Here is a 16,651-nt window from a genome sequence, read left to right as displayed (position 1 = left end):
GGCTATAGCTGTGATGTATACTTTGTATTTCCATATAGAAATGGATAACTGTTGGATCTTAGCATTAGTTATGAGTGTGCATCTGAGGACAAAAGGCAGCTTTGGCGGTGAAATTCAAGTGCTCTGTCCACTTCACTACAAAGCACCCTTAACTTGCCTTACGATAATCTTTCACCAGATATTTGCTTAGTAGATTATTGCACACAAAACATGTGCCTTATGTGACAAGTCTTGGCCCCTTTCTGAGCTTTTTTCCACAATACAAAATAAAGCTAAAAATATGTGTGCATTTGTTATGAGAAACAGCATTATAAGATGATCTGAGTGCTAAATTTGGGCTGTAACTATATTATAGCAGTGTAATAACACATCAACTGCCATGGTTCAATGATATGGAATTCTAGGACTTGTAATTTTGTGAAATATCTCTACTTCTTTACTATGGATCTCTGATGCCACAACAACTTACAAATCCCAGGCTGAGCTATGGCAGTTAAAGTGATGTCAAACCGCCATCATTCTGCCATATAAGTGGTTTCTGGGACCAAATCTCTGCTCAGCCGTGAAAACCTTGAGATCGGTTCATTTTAGGGTTGCCATAAGTTGAAAGCTGCTGGAAGGCACATGGCAAGAATAACAATTTGTTATGAGGTCCAAGAAGGATGTGCATGAAAATGTCTCTTTCTCTCCGGTTGAATTCAAAACAAAACAAAGAAAAACAAAAACAATCACAGCACTGTGATGCAATAAAGTATTCATGCTCCTCAGAGGGGTAAATGTTTCCCAGCCATTAGCAGAGAGGACAAGTCATTTGCACAGGCCCTGTCAATCTCAGTGGAGGAAGCAGTGCATAAAACTCATGTTTAATGTCAGATCCGTACACACTTCTAGCCGCTAGTAAATGGCTAAATTACATATGTTGTGTCAATTGATTTCTTTAGTCTGGCTTTGCACACATTTGCATAAAGACTGCTCAGTCACATGCAAAGAGACATGAAATCAATGCAAATTGCTAGCTTACACCTCATGCAAGCAACATCTTGTATTCATGCAAGGGGGGCATTATCCAAGAACACAAGCTACTTCAGGGTCTCCCTTCCTAAGAAGTTTAAAGGTTTATATATACAAACATATCAAAAGCCCCATTCCCGTGCTGTGTTCCGGATTCTTTCTCTCAACAGTTGCACGCTTGCAGTCTGCCAATACTCTAATAGCCTCAATGAAAGTACAGTAGAGTCTCACTTATCCAACATAAACGGGCCGGCGGAACGTTGGATAAGCGAATATGTTGGATAATATGTTGCGTAATGTAGTGTATATTATCTTTTATTGTATTGTTCAATGTGTCATGACTTGTTCTTCTATTTATATTCTGTTATATTGTATTGTTCTGGGCATGGCCCCATGTAAGCCGCCTCGAGTCCCTGTTGGGGAGATGGTGGCGGGGTATAAATAAAGATTATTATTATTATTATTATTATTATTATTATTATTATTATTATTATTATTATTAGGAGAGATTAAGAAAAAGCCAATTAAACATCAAAATAGGTTATGATTTTACAAATAAAGCACCAAAACATCATGTTATACAACACATTTGACAGAAAAAGTAGTTCAATATGCAGTAATGTTATGTTGTAATTACTGTATTTACAAATTTAGCACCAAAATATCACGATATATTGAAAACATTGACTACAAAAATGCGTTGGATAATCCAGAACATTGGATAAGTGAGTGTTGGATAAGTGAGACTCTACTGTATTACTATTTCATACACTCCAACTGTTCCACTTGTTAAGGACAGTCCCAATTAATGCTATATCATCTCATGTTTTCAGCTACAGTAGAGTCTCACTTATCCAACATAAACGGGCTGGCAGAATGTTGGATAAGCAAATATGTTGGAAAAATAAGGAGAGATTAAGAAAAAGCCTATTAAACATCAAAATAGGTTATGATTTTACAAATTAAGCACCAAAACATCATGTTATACAACAAATTTGACAGAAAAAGTAGTTCATTACGCATTAATGCTATGTAGTAATTACTGTATTTACGAATTTAGCACCAAAATATCACAATGCATTGAAAACATCGACTACAAAAATGCATTGGATAATCCAGAACATTGGATAAGTGAGACTCTACTGTATTACTATTTCATACACTCCAACTGTTCCACTTGTTAAGGACAGTCCCAAATAATGCTCTAGCATCCCATGTTTTCAGCTATTTTCAAAATGTTCCAAGCTTTTTTCCCTCCTCCCTCTTTCACCTTGCTTTCCAGCTTATTGTAATTGCTTCCTGATATCAAATGGCAAATAACTCAAATGAGTACCAGAAAGAGTTAGAGAATATGTGAAATTGTGGGAAACTACAGCAGGGTTGTTTGTTGAATCCATGGATGCAGAATCTGTGGATACAGATGGCTGGCTGTACTTGTTTCCTTGTTTTCCTATTTCTCCCTCCTTCTGTTCCTTGGGAGCATTGTCCTTCCACTATTCCTTATACAACTCTGTGTTGACACACCTCAATGGCCCAGTGAGCAGGTACGCAAATGAAAAAAAGAAACAAATGTATTGATACCAGGTGTCTAAATTCCGGTATGTTTCTAGCAAATGCCTCTTCATCAAGGAACTGCTTGCCCTCCCCACTCCATTTATAGTAAATCCTTTAAGAAATTGCAATAAAACTGGTCTTCAACAAACGGCTATTTGTTCAAACCTCCCTGGGATTTTCACAGGCACCATCAATACATTTTCATTTTCCTCCTCTTCCTGTTGCTATGCTGTTTTGATTTACTTTGGCATTGAAGGTACAACAATGTTCATTGTTTTGGAGGGGCGGGGGATAGGTGCCACTCCAGATGCATTTGGATTCCAATTCCCATCACCCATTAGTCATGGCAGCTTGTAGAAGCTGAAATACAATAGCATCCAAAGGTTAAATCAATTCCCTGTCTCTGACAGACAGCACTTTACTTTCACACATGTGTGTTTCTGTCCTTTCAGTATTCTTAGGGTATTTACATCTATTCCTTCTCATCTCCTGAGCTTATGCACTGAACATATATGAGGTGCCATCTCTCTCAAATTCCATGCTTTATATAGTATGACCTTTGTATTTACATCCTCTAATTCATTTCTCCACATCCAACAATGCATTTTCTAGGTCCTCCAATATGACCCTGTGCTATTCTTGGGCCAGATCCATCATTTCAATAGGGTTTCAAATATACTCTAGTGTTGTATTCCCCAGGGATACAAGGCATGTACTATACTATGTTGTACTCTTTTACTCCTGAGCTACAGTTTAAATATATCTAACTAGCTGTGCCCGGCCACGCATTGCTGTGGCGAAGTATGGTGGTATGGGAAATAAAGTATTGAGGAATTTATGGTAGTTAAGGTAAAAGGTAAGGTTTTCTCCTGACATTAAGTCCAGTCGTGCCTGACTGTGGGGGTTGGTGCTCATCTTGAGTCTACACTGCCATATAATCCAGTTGAAATCAGATAATCTGTATTTTATAGGCAGTGTGGAAGAGGACTGATTGAAGTGGCCTTGGGCTGATTGGGTTGCTAGGAGACCAAGTGGGTGGAGCTTAGCCTTCTACCTGGCAGCAACTGGATAAAAACAATTATTCCTCTCCCTCTAATTAGGACTTTATATTTCTTTTATTTTTGTTGTATGAACATAGAGGCATGGATGAGGGGTTGTGCTGCCAAGCTTAGTGTTTCTGGGATGTGTAGTTTTGTTGTTTTGTCCTAGGCTGAAATTTCATTATATATATAGATGGCATATACTCCATTTTACACCATTAAAAAAGCAATCAGATATAAAGACCATATACAGTGGAACCTCGACTTAAGAACATCCCAACTTAAGAGCATTTTGAGTCAAGAGCCATTGCTCGCCCCAAGTTTTGCTTTGACATATAAGCAGAGTTTTGAGTTAAGAGCTATGCCAGAGGGAGCACTAGCACCAGAGAGATCACCAGCACCGGAGAGAGTGCTAACACCAGAGTACAGGGCTTTAGGACTTCAAGTGAACAAACTCTGTGTCTCGTGTCTCCATACTTTGTTCCTCATGCCTCGTGCTCTTTTTCAATATGGGAGATTGCTGTCTGCTTTGCTCTTATCAGTTTTGAGGAACTTTGGGTTACTTGCTTTCATGTGGTTTTTACTTCTGGTATATTTGGCTTCATGAAGAGAGACAGGTAGAGAGAGCAAGAGAAGGAGGAATAAGTACAATATGAAGAAAATGGTACATCTGCCTCTTCACTTTGTGCTTCCTTGCCAAAACTTTGTGCCTCTACCACTGTTGTGGAATTTTGTTTGGACGCAGGTGAAGAAAGCAGACTGACAGCAGAAGTTGTCTTCAAGATAGTTTACTTTTGGCCAAGAGCAGGTGACAATGTTAGCTAATACCCAAAAAACGCAATGCCACACCTTGCCTGTAGTGGCTTTCCAATTTATACAATTTTACAGAAGCATGCGCAGAAAGCAGACTGACAATGGAATTTGCTGACTATTATAATCCTTTTGGACATGCGTAGTTGCCTTGTAACTTATATAACTCATTACTCATCACCTCAGGTGAAGTGTCCATAGTTTGCTCCACGTATGCACTATCCTCAGGTGATATGTTCATAGTTCATCCCACGTATGCATCATCCAGCAGCCAAATCATTACTGCAGTTTGCATGACCTTATATTGTGAACAAAGAGGAAATGTCAGGCAGAACATGTCCTGTCAACACTTTAATGGAAAAACAAGATTTTTGAATAAGGGTCATCTAGGTAAGGGATTTTTAGGGTCTTTAAATAAAATATTCAAGAGCTGCTCCATTACCACTGTGCTACAACTTTATGCTTCTACCATTTAAAAGTTGATCTTTCTTTTTTATTGTTCCATGTAAATGTGCATTTATACATTATTTGTAAATAAAGTACAGTTTCTTATTTAAAAACACATAACCAAAAATGGGGGGAGGTGGCTTGGGGCCCCAGAACTGATTAGTAACATTTCGATGGGAAATTTGCTTTGAGATAAGAGCAATTTGAGTTAAGAGCTCTGTCACTGAACAAATTAAACTCTTAACTCAAGGTTATCACTTTAGATTGCTGATTTGAGTGCAAATGCTGCTGAAGCAATCAGCATAGTCAAGTTTGATTTCAGCCAAATAAACTAGCCTTTGCTTTTTGCAAAGATGACACTTTCAGTAAGAACTGGAATGGAAACTGCAAATCACCATGGCAATGCATCCACAACAAATCGAGGCTCACTAGGGGACAAGAGAAGGAGCAAAGAACCTAGATAAGGTGAAGAAGACCAGGCACTAACAGCGAAGTATTAAAGTTCCAACATTTACCCTCAGCGGAGGTCACATTACGTACAGCAGCTCCAGGTGACTCTTCTTCTTTTCCTTGTTTCTTTTTTTGGTTTTGCTTTGTTTTTACTGTTTGAAATCATCTACCATCTCTTCACAGCAGCAAGCTGAATATTACTACAACATTGTCCTGGCTAATTAAAGGCACATCAAAAAGGAAGACACATTTGGGGACCTTAATCAAGATTGATCACATCCAGAGTTTTGAACAACAATGCAGAAATACTCCCTCAAATAACAGAAATATGTGCCGTTCGCATTTCTTGTCCTTAACAGGGGTGTAAATGTATCTCAGTTGCATACTGTGAAGTATGTGAAGTAGAAAAAAATACCTATGTGGTTACAGAGTGACGCTGTATGTATGATTCCTGATGCTCGAAGGCATAGAGCAGTGGTTCTCAACCTGTGGGTCCCCAAATGTTTTGGCCTTCAACTACTAGAAATCCTAACAGCTGCTAAACTGGCTAGGATTTATGGGAGTCGTAGGCCAAAACACCTGGGGACCCACAGATTGAGAACCACTGATCTACATAGACATTTTAACTTCGGGCAGGGCATAGATTTTTTTTAAATATATATTTTTATTGATATTATCTTATATTTCATGTTGTGAGTATATTACACTTTTAATACAAATGTTCATACCTACAAATCATGTATCTATTATCGCATTTCTACACCCTCTTCCCTTTTATATTGTCTACTCACATATCTAATATATCATCGTTATAGAGTCAAAGAACATGAAAGGCACTGCAGACTAATTCAACCATAGAAATCAGCCATAGCAGAGCACTTGATGAACCAGCCTGGACACAGTGTATTAGTTGAGAACACAGAAATGCTGGACAATTCCAACAACTATCATGTCAGACTACACAGAGAAGCCATTGAAATCCACAAGCATGTGGACAACTTCAACAGAAAGGAGGAAACCATGAAAACGAACAAAATCTGGGTACCTGTATTAAAAAAACTCTAAAATCAAAACAGTAGATGGGAACCAACACTCTGAGGGCAGAGGAGCCCCAAGGACGGCTAATGACTGAACAAAGGATGCCCCCCAGGCAAGAGACAAACCTTTTAAAAATTGTAACTATAACCACCTACATCAGGGTTTGGCAGAATGGTGTAGAACTGAACTGTAACAGCAACTAATACATTTTAAAAACCACTTCCCAAACTTTACTAAAGATGTATAAGATTTAAAACTGGTCAAATGAGATTCTACTTGCAGGTATTTGGAGCTCTTCAACTGGACGCAGAAAAAAAGAGGCAGTAAAATGTTTTCATTTCAAAGGGCATTTTTACGAGCTAATATAATACAAGAACAGTATTTTAGCACATTTACATTTGGATTTATAGGGTGTGTTAAACTGTTTTATTGGATATTACTGTATTTATTGTAAGTGATGGTTGCCCACTGCCCTGCACTCGCGAGAAAAGATAATAAAGTTTATACTATAAACAGATTATTCAGAACAACAACAGAAACAACTACAAATGCCAGTCATTGAACCATATATTAGGATTAAACAAACCTGAAGCATCATAATAAGAGGCAGTGGGAACTTGGGAATGATATTTTGGAGGGAGCTAATATTTCCAGAATCCCACAACCAGCATGGCCCCTTGTTCTGCAAATAGCCCTTGTTGAATGAAATTATTCATTTCCAGAAATTTAAGGAGACTGATTAAATAGAGTCATGAGAAGATGGACAATAAGGTTATCCCAAAACCAATATTAATGCTATGCCATTATTAAGCCAATATTTCATTATCTAGAAATGTTTTCATCACATAAGTCCTTACAAAAAGCTGTTCAGGGGCTGGTATGAGCTATATCTAATATTTTAAGTTTCCAAATTATGTCAGGTTTTTAAATTGTAAATTGCCATGAGAGGCAGGGTCTTCTGGGTCACAAGGAAATTCAGAATCGCCCTCTTCTATGTTGAAATGAATGGCATCCAGCTATAGCCATGTATGTATGTATGTATTTATTTATTTACAGTATTTATATTCCGCCCTTCTCACCCCTAAGGGATCACATTACACATATAAGGCAAACATTCAATGCCTTGACATAAAACAAAGACAAAGACAAACGCAGGCTCCGAGCTGGCCTCGAACTCATGACCTCTTGGTCAGAGTGATTAGTCTCAGTTGGCTGCAGCTGGCTGCTCACCAGCTTGCTCCACAGCCCGAAACCTAGGGCGAGTCTACATGGGCATGAAAATCTGAACTCACCCTGAATTGGCCTTCAACTGTCTTCACATCATTACTGTAATTCCAGTGAGTATCACAGGTGATGCTGAGATAAAACGGCTTTGCCCAAATTTAGGCAAATTCAGGGGATGCTCTGGAGTTTGCTTGAGTCCCTTTGCCTGTTTATTTTTAATTGTTGTTTTTGTTTTTACCTACTGCATACTGAGGGAGTTCAACAATTGGTTAACTGTGGATTTCTTAAATAGGCGGTAAGATGACAAATAGTTGGAGGAGAAAAGTAGCAGATACAATGAGTACCTTGGCACCATTTTGGTGAAGGGGAGATCTTTGGAACAATCTCTTGAGCTCCTATGACTTGGGGATGGGGAATGAAACTTTCCTTGGATTGGCCTTGGGGTTTGGTACTACGTAACTTTAAATCCTGTGACTTGGGGAGGGGGTTCCTTGGGTCTGCCTTCCAGTCAATGGCCACACAGGGAACAACTCAGCTACTGGATTGCCCTTGGACCTTCCAGAGAAGGAAGTCAGCACCTCAGTTGATCCCTCACGGGGTTGCTCCCCCCTTCTTGCGCCTCTCAAGCTTCATTTCTCTTAAATAGATTTAGGTTAAATACAGTGGTCCTTGATCAACCTAGCTTCCTGTATCTGGTCTTCTTATTCCATGGTTGCTGGACAAATAGAATTGAGGATTTCTGCAAGATTCGGCACAGAGTTGCTTTGACATTGCTATGTAGGGGAGTCAGTGAAATGCCTGTTGTGCATCGGGATCAATATACACTGGGACCTAGGAGCATCATGCACTCCTGATGTGCCCCATAACAGTGACTAAAGAATGTCAATGTACATCAGCACAACCCAGTGTGCACCAAGACTAAGGCTGAGCACATCAATGTGCATGAGGATACTTTTGCTGGTGTCCTAATACCATTCTCTCAAGTGACTAGGAGGGTTCTGTGCACCTCTGCGATATTGTCAAGTATTCATAAAATTGCACACAGAATAGAATCATGTTCATTATATTTTCAAGGCCAGGCTGAACAATTAACAGATTCATGCTTGGACAAAGGGAAGCAAAGCCCTAGTCAGCATCATCAATGTACAGAAAAATTACCACGTAGGACTAAGCACGACTAGGTTGCAAGGCTTTTGTGGCTGTTAGTGCACTAAGGATTACTCATTCGGAGCTACTGACCCCTTTCCTCCTTCCACAGCAGTAGCCCACCCACTGTGCCAATGTAATCTCTCACAACAGCACACAATATGGTCGCTGGCACAGCAGGGCTGCAGTTGGATGGAAAGAGCTAACAACGTATTAATAACAAGCCTGAGGAAACAAACAGCAAAACACACCTGCCAATCGTCAGGAGAAAAAGTTGCCCTCAGAAATAGAAATGTTTGATTACACTGTTAGTGTGAGTAGCGTGGAAATCCAGTTGCCACAGCAATGGAAGAGTAGCAATGGCAAAAGCACGTTCTACAGACACGCTGCTAGGAGATGACAAGTTTAATAGAGGATTGACAGCCAACAAGGGTGAACCACAGCTATTGCTCTTGGATAAGCATGGAACTGAGAAACATTCCCCCCCCCCCCAAAAAAAAAGACTATAAGGTTAGATAATATCGATGTGTGGCATTCTTTAAAGAGTGAGCAATAAAGTTTTCCTCATTGCTGAGGATAGATAAAATTATGCTGTAAGTGTGTTTCTCATTTTCAAAACAATGAACTTTCAAGACTTGTTCACTGCACTGAAAATGCAAGGTTTGTTTTCTCTGTCTTCATACCTGCTGCCACTATAATAACAGGAGACAAGATGTGCCCATTGTGTACATTTATAAATATGACTCTGACATATGATGTGCAGTTGAGATTAAAAAAAACTCAAATGCTTGATTTGTGGGAACAAAACAAATATGAGTCTGTTGTATATATGTCAGCATGGCAATTCATCTAAAAAAAATGGGAATCAAAACTTTTAAAGTTTTTAAAGTTTTTCCAAACTGACCAAAAAAGACAAACCATCAACACATTATGTGGTTTTGTAATTGTTGTCAGAAATTATTGACATCCTAGTTCTATAAGACAAAAATAAAGTTGGCTCAACTGCCCTCGCCCCCATTATTGTCATTCTTTATTAAGTAGCTAGTGATGCCACCAGCAAGAATTTGGGGCCAGGGAATTTATTTTACTATACTTAGTTGACTCATCACACTTGAGCATTTTTCCCACTTTAATCCATTTTAAATGCTGTGACTGCCTCCTGCAGAATTCTGGGGAGGCTATAAAAATACCATCCACCCAAGAACAAATGTCATAATAAAAACAGACGGAGAGCCTTGGCACTGCCTGCAATGAGAATTAAAGTCTCAGTCTTCTATTATAAACAGTCATGTGTTGTGGCTTTGCCATCTTGATCATGCTCTGATGTGGCCTGACCACATACACCTAAGTTTTCATCCATGAAATGTTGGAAGGTTTGTGATATGGAGCAGAGAGATGATGGTTGGGTGGATAGCTAGACAAGGATGTGCCTTGTGATAGATAGGTAATACTAATTAGATAGGCAAAAGGACAGATGCACCCACATAGACACACAACAGACCTTTGCAACCGGTGGTAAACTAACCTGCCAGTTTCTCTCCCTGAAACCCAACTTTCTTAATGCCACCCCCTCCCACTTTGCTTGCTTTTCATTTTACATTTTACTTTGTCAAATCTTGGTAGATGTTGTTGAGACACAATATCTCTGACATAATGTGTTGCCCTCTCTCGTTCTCCACGGTAAGCAGAAGGTGGTTCAATGCATTGCTGTTTATATTGATTAACACTTCCAGACTATGCTCGCTTGAAATGGCTCAAATACATGGCTTAATAAACTGCATCATGTATTGCCCTGCTTTTCTACCTCAGTGCATTTGCCATTGAGAGATAATGTGCTGTCCTGAGAAAAAGTGATATCCTCTGAAAAAGCTGTGGAAAGTTATACAAAGGCGCTATCTTGCTCATAGGCCACCTGGCCAACTGTTTCTTCTGGTTCCCATCCTGGAACCAAGCAACTCAGCAGAAAATAATTCAGCCATAGGGAAAAAGCGCCAGTTGGACCAAGCCGAGTGTCAGATACCTGTTAACACTTATTTCAGAGACAGCTGGAAAACAGAGGGACTACTGAGTTGAAGAAGCAGGTGAGAGGCACTAGATGAGTCAGAAGTGTGTTTGTGTGGAGGGGGAGTTGATGTTCATTTGTTTCTGCAAAGAGGAAGCAGGAAGGAAATGGGGAACATACAACACAACAGTTAAACCAAGTATTGGAAGAATCTAATAGATAGGGTTAAATGCCAGGGAGAACTACTATGGGGGATGAAGGTGTTGCCTCCCACAAAGAAAGATCTTGCCTCTCAAACAATATTTCTCTTCAGTCCCCAGATTTCTAGTACTGTACTAACTGAAAACAGCAATGGAGATTTAGAGGTATAGTTTAAGCTTATAAAGAAAAGAGGAAGGCGAATAGATCAAGGGAATATTGAACACAGCAAATGTTTTTAGATGTGCATGTCTCATTCTAGAAATGCTAGCAACATGGGGAATGTAGGAAAATCCCACTAGTGAGAAGAATTCCTATTCATGGGAGAGGCAATGCCTTCACTATGCTTCTGCAACCATGGCATATACCACAATGGCCAGGTACAACTTTTACTGAAATGGGTGCATTGGCGCACTAGCTTTAACTGTGCAAAAGCATTCCTGGTCACTGTTGATACCTGGACTTCCAGGTTCAAAGCTGAATCCAGGAGCACTCCCAAACTATGAGTCTGCATTTTCAGGGGGAGTGTGACCCCATCTAACCAGTCTGAATCCCTATTCCCAGATCTGTATTTCAATTGACTAGGGGCATCTCTGTCTTGTCTGGATTAAGCTTCAATTTGTCTGCCATCATCCAGTCCATTGCAGCTGTCAGGCACTGGTTTAGCATAGGAACTGTTTGCTTAGAATTAGGTGGAAAGGAGTAACAGAGTTGGGTCTCATCTTAGTATAGGTGGCACCACACTCAAAAACTCCAGATGACCTCTCCCAGTGGTTTCATGTATATGTTGAAAAGCATGGGGGACAAAACAGAGGAAACCCACAGGCCAAGAAGTCAGCAGGAGTCCCCCAGCACCACCTTCTGATTATGTCCCTCCAGGAAGGAATGGAGTCACTGAAGAACATTATCTCCAAGCTCCATCCCAGAAAGGTGACTCAGAAGAATACGATGGTTGGTGGTATCAAAAGCTACTAAAATATCCAGGAGAACTACCAAGGACACACTTGCCTTGTACAGTTCTCTGCGTAAGTCATTCACTAGGGTGACCAAAGCTTTCTCTGTCCAATAACCAGGCTTGAAAACAAACTGAAATAGATTTAGATCAGATGGATCTAGTTCTCTTGGCAAACAACACATGTTGATTTTCTCTTTTCCTGTTGTACACAAGCATTAAAGGTTCTGGAGCTCCAGGCAGTTTTCAAACTGTGAACTTATATGATGACTATTTAGAGAGTGATATTAATAAAGAGCCCCATTCTTTTACTTTACAGAATGGCAAACTCTGGGGCAAATAAAGGACCTAAAAGAGGACCCTGTCTAAGTGTATGGAAGTTGAAAAAAATAAGAGTATCAACAGCACTAAAATAGTTGACAAAAAGCAACTAACAATAGTTAGACTTATGGAATATAGCCATTGAACTGCCTATCAAATATGCCCATGGTTGAGTGAGAAAACTATTACAGCTTTAATGTATAGAAAGGGTTCTATCTGGCAGGTTTTTTATTCCCAGAAATTGAATTGTATCAAGGCCCAGGAAAAAGGTATTTGATCAAGGTCTGTCCTAAGGTATGGCCTCAAACCTTTCCACTGTCTGGTCCAAAAAGTTCTAAAATACGAGTTGTCACTCAAAGCAACCCAAATCCAATCAGTGTCCAGCTGAAGAAGGATGGAAAAACCGGCATGAATAGTCATTGTGGTTGCCTGCACAATGGCACGAACAAATGCAGCAGCAGAGTCGTGCACAAAACCAGAGTGAACCACATAGTACACATGAGAAAAGCCACCATCTAATGTCTGACTACGCACTTTGATTACACAAGGCATATTCAGCATAATTCCTAATGGGCAAATATTTCCAAAGTAGTAGAGTTCCATCTGAGAGGCAGGAATGCTGCTTCTTCTCCCTTCAGAGCCCTAGTACCTTGCAGCCATCCATCAAAGCCATCTCATACTTGAGGAATTCAAAGTAAGGCTTAAAGGCATACTTCTTGATCTATTCAAAATTAGATTGCAGAAGAAATCTGCATGACTATGCTCGTTACTTTTATAAACCAGACAAATGATTATGCCTGTATGATCAGTACTGATTGAAAAGTTTCCCTTTTCAGTTTTGAAGCAAAAGTCTCTTCTCTCACTGTTGCTTTTTTCCACCATACATTCTTGCCTCTGGCATGTACAGTTAGTACACAGGCCTATTAAAAGGTTTCTAGCAGAAGCTTAGTATATAGAGCCGGATTGCTGAACAGAGATATAGCTGATCCTAAGGAATAATCTCACATGATAGGAAACATAGAGTCATGGTGTTCTACAAATGCACCTCTGGGACCATTCACGTGCTCCAGCTTTAGAAAACATATACAAATATAGGATGAGGATTCATTATAATGATGCTGAAAGCAGCAGAACATTGCATAAATCAATACCACACTAAAGCAAATTGCCTTGTAATGTAGAGGACTGGGGAATGGGCACAATCCAGCAAAAGCCAATGGCACTTCCAGGCGACACTGAGAAAATATCTTGGGTTGGTGTGGTTTAGTTCCAAGGTAAATGTGTACTGGTTCACAGCGAGAAATTGTAGCAATCTATAGGATCTAAAAGCACAATTGTACACTTCAAAGGCTTAACTTTTCTTGAATCCTTATGAGTAGTTACACCAGACAAAAACAAACCCAAAATAAGAAGCAATATAACCTGTCAAGGCAGGCAGCAGGTTTGGGATGGTTGTTTTCTTCCCTCTCCCCCTCTTCTTACGAAACAAGGAATTCATCTTCCTTTTTTCTTGTCTGTTTGATCATTGCAAGACAACTGCGTGCTTCTTTACACTGAAGCTTTCTAATTTCCATTCTCAGATATTAAGGAAGCACAAGATAAGATGAAGAATGGTACCATTATTATTATTAAGCCATCAAGACTCTAATTGTATACCCAATTATCTGGAAATTAGTGGGGCTAAGGAGGGGGTCCACGGCTTAGTATTTTGAGATGATATTGTCTGTCCCTTTGCTTGGAACGTGTGCAGCCCCTACAACTGAGTTTATTTGCAAATGATTGAGCATGTTGCATTTTATTTTTTTCTAAGGTGAGCAGTGTCTAAAGTTTCTATCATTTATGTTGTGTGCAGTCTAGCCATTAGAACATTGTCTAGCCATAGAACAGAACATTCATGTATTGAAAGAGAAATGTAGCACTAGTGTGTGTCAAAATCCTGGTTCTTACAACATGAAAATATTTTGGTTCAAGCATCAGAGATGAGAAAATGACTTCAATGTCAAGACTTTGCCCAAGGGCTAGCAGTTAGCCACGTGTTTGATTTAAAACCTGGGATATTAAAAGCTAAGAAAGTGAGCTCCAATAAACTCAGCAGGACTTACGTCCAAGCAAATATTTTTCAGCACCGGGCTGTAAGACATCTCTCCCCTAGAGTGCAATTCATTTTCTACCGAATGTCTCTTCCCCATCCCACAATATTGAGTATGTTGTCTATCTTCAGTAAAGCATCAGCACCTCCGAACAAGGAGGAAGGGGGTCACCATGTACACTTTAGGCAACTGTCTACAAGGCAGCCCATGTTTATGATCTGAAATCCCAGAGTTTTGAATCTCTCCAAATCCCAAAGAGCAGCAGCTTGCCTAAAACAGAGATGAGAGACAGCTATGCCAATCCACAATGCAAGTCCAGCCTTCAAGTCAGTGAACTGTGAAGAGAGCCCTGCACAATCTCCTGCTCGCTTTCCACAAACTGAGGTCGAGGTTGAGAAAGAGAACAAAAGAAAACAGTTTCACCCAGGAACAAAGGAAAGGGAAATTTAGGTTTACCTGCCAAGAAACTGCCAACGGGGTTGAGGTGAGGAGGGGGGATGTTTTGCATCCCTACATCTCGACTTTTTTTGTGAGATTCAACAATAAGTAAATGCCACTTACCTGCAAAAAAACAGAGAGAGAAGAAAGGGTGAAAAGAAACCAAAATTAACAGCAAAAGTTCAGTGAGTTTTTATACACCAGCATGAAGCACATTTTTAAAGCAATGGGCCTTAAATGCATTTCCAAGTCTGTGAAGTACAAAGAGAGTTTTAAATATGCATCAGCAAAGGTCAGGATGAATGGCATGTATTCTTGCAAAGGCCATCCTTCTTGCAGTTTGTTTGCTTATTTATTCCACAAGCGCTCATTTATCTGCATCCCTCCTCCTTGTCCTTCTATTCTCTCCTTTTTAAAACACAGACATAACTCTGAGCAATTATTCTCACCTAAAGCTCTTTCATCCAAACTACATCTTGTGGTAAACTGGGCTGCTTCACACACATACACACAGAGGAAACCTCACAGTTATTCCCCTTCTTCGCCCATCTGTGTTTCTGTGTTTTTCCCCATCCCACTATGTTAAGTATTGTGAGATATGGAATTATGTCACCATGTGCCCTTAGGTACCTGTTTATACTACCCATTTATATCACAATCATTCTGGTACAGCTGCCATGGATGGTCCTATGGAATCCTGATATTTGTAGTCTGGTGAAGCACTTGAGAACTTTGGCTGATAATTATCAGTACTTTTTTAAAAAAATCAAATTCCAGGATTCCTTAGTAGGGAAAGACAGCAGTTAAAGTAGAGACAAAATGCTCCAATTATCACTGGGACCCTTTCACACATACAACAGAGATAGAAAGAAGTAGAGAGGATTCCTTGCGTTGTCTCCTCTTTGTCTTGTCTACTCTATTTCTATCTGCTATTCCAATTTTAGACTGATGCCCTTAGACTTGACCTTTCTTTCTCCCTCACACTCTTTGAGTCATATAACCTGTTCATCCAAAAGCCAGGGTAGTTCACGAATTGGACTGTGACTCTGGGGATCAGGGTTCTAAACCTCACTCAGCCATGAAAACTTATTGAAGTGTCTTAAGCAATTCACACACTCCCAGAAAACTCTGTGATAAGTTTGCATTAGGGCAGTGGTTCTCAACTTGGGATCCCCAGATGTTTTTGGCCTACAACTCCCAGAAGTCCCAGCCAGTTTACCAGCTGTTAGGACTTCTGGAAATTGAAGGCCAAAAACATCTGGGGATTCCAGGATGAGAACCACTGCATTAGGGTCAACATACCTAGAAATGATTAGAAAGCATAGAGCAAAAATACCAGCTTTTCATTCATTTTTTCTTTCTCCCTATAGTTGCTTATTCTAATAACATTTCTATTCCTACACTGATTAGTGAAAGCACTGTAAGTTTTATTTTAAACTATAAAAGAGCTATCTGCAGTAACAAGCCAATTTTGGAGATAGGATTCAGCACATTGGATAGCTCCTTAAAACTCAGACATAAGACCTGCAGCGAATTCTCCATCTTAATGACATGTAAGCCACCAATCAACAATAGTCATAATGGCTAGTAACCAATGATATTTCTGCAATTTTCCCTAGCATTTCAGCTAGCCATCTTCACCACATACTGTTGTCACATGTAAACAGTCCTTGTTTTCACAAACGTCACCCAAAGGAAGGTTTTTGTGAAGCTAATCAATGCCACCCATGAATGTCCACATGGATAGTTTATAATAACACTAGCTGTGCCCGGCCACGCGTTGCTGTGGCAAAGTGGTGGTAGTATTGGTTAAAAATTGTTGTGTAATTTTTATTTGACGTCATTTGTATTTTTAAATTATTTTTATTGTAAGTTATCTTTTTATTTATTATATTTTATTATTTTCTTGTATTATTTTTAGTTATTTTCT

At 39.6% G+C, this 16,651-nt stretch overlaps 1 protein-coding gene across 4 annotated transcripts in view; it reads right to left on the bottom strand.

The window, feature by feature from the left end:
* The window catches only part of opcml (opioid binding protein/cell adhesion molecule like), a 934,533-nt gene that overhangs the window by 711,503 nt on the left and 206,379 nt on the right, over window positions 1–16,651 (bottom strand). For 3 of the 4 annotated variants that reach the window (XM_062961394.1, XM_062961393.1, XM_062961395.1), the window contains one exon: window positions 14,740–14,844. The exons of the other annotated variant lie outside the window; for it this stretch is intronic. In XM_062961394.1, coding sequence (XP_062817464.1) covers window positions 14,740–14,844 — 105 coding nt within the window. The remainder of the gene's footprint in view (window positions 1–14,739; window positions 14,845–16,651) is intronic. 4 annotated transcript variants of the gene reach the window in all.

The sequence above is a fragment of the Anolis carolinensis genome, unplaced genomic scaffold (assembly GCF_035594765.1).
Source record: "Anolis carolinensis isolate JA03-04 unplaced genomic scaffold, rAnoCar3.1.pri scaffold_8, whole genome shotgun sequence".
NCBI lineage: Eukaryota > Metazoa > Chordata > Lepidosauria > Squamata > Dactyloidae > Anolis > Anolis carolinensis.
Note: the sequence above shows the minus strand (reverse complement) of the source record. Positions and strands in the feature narration are given on the sequence as shown.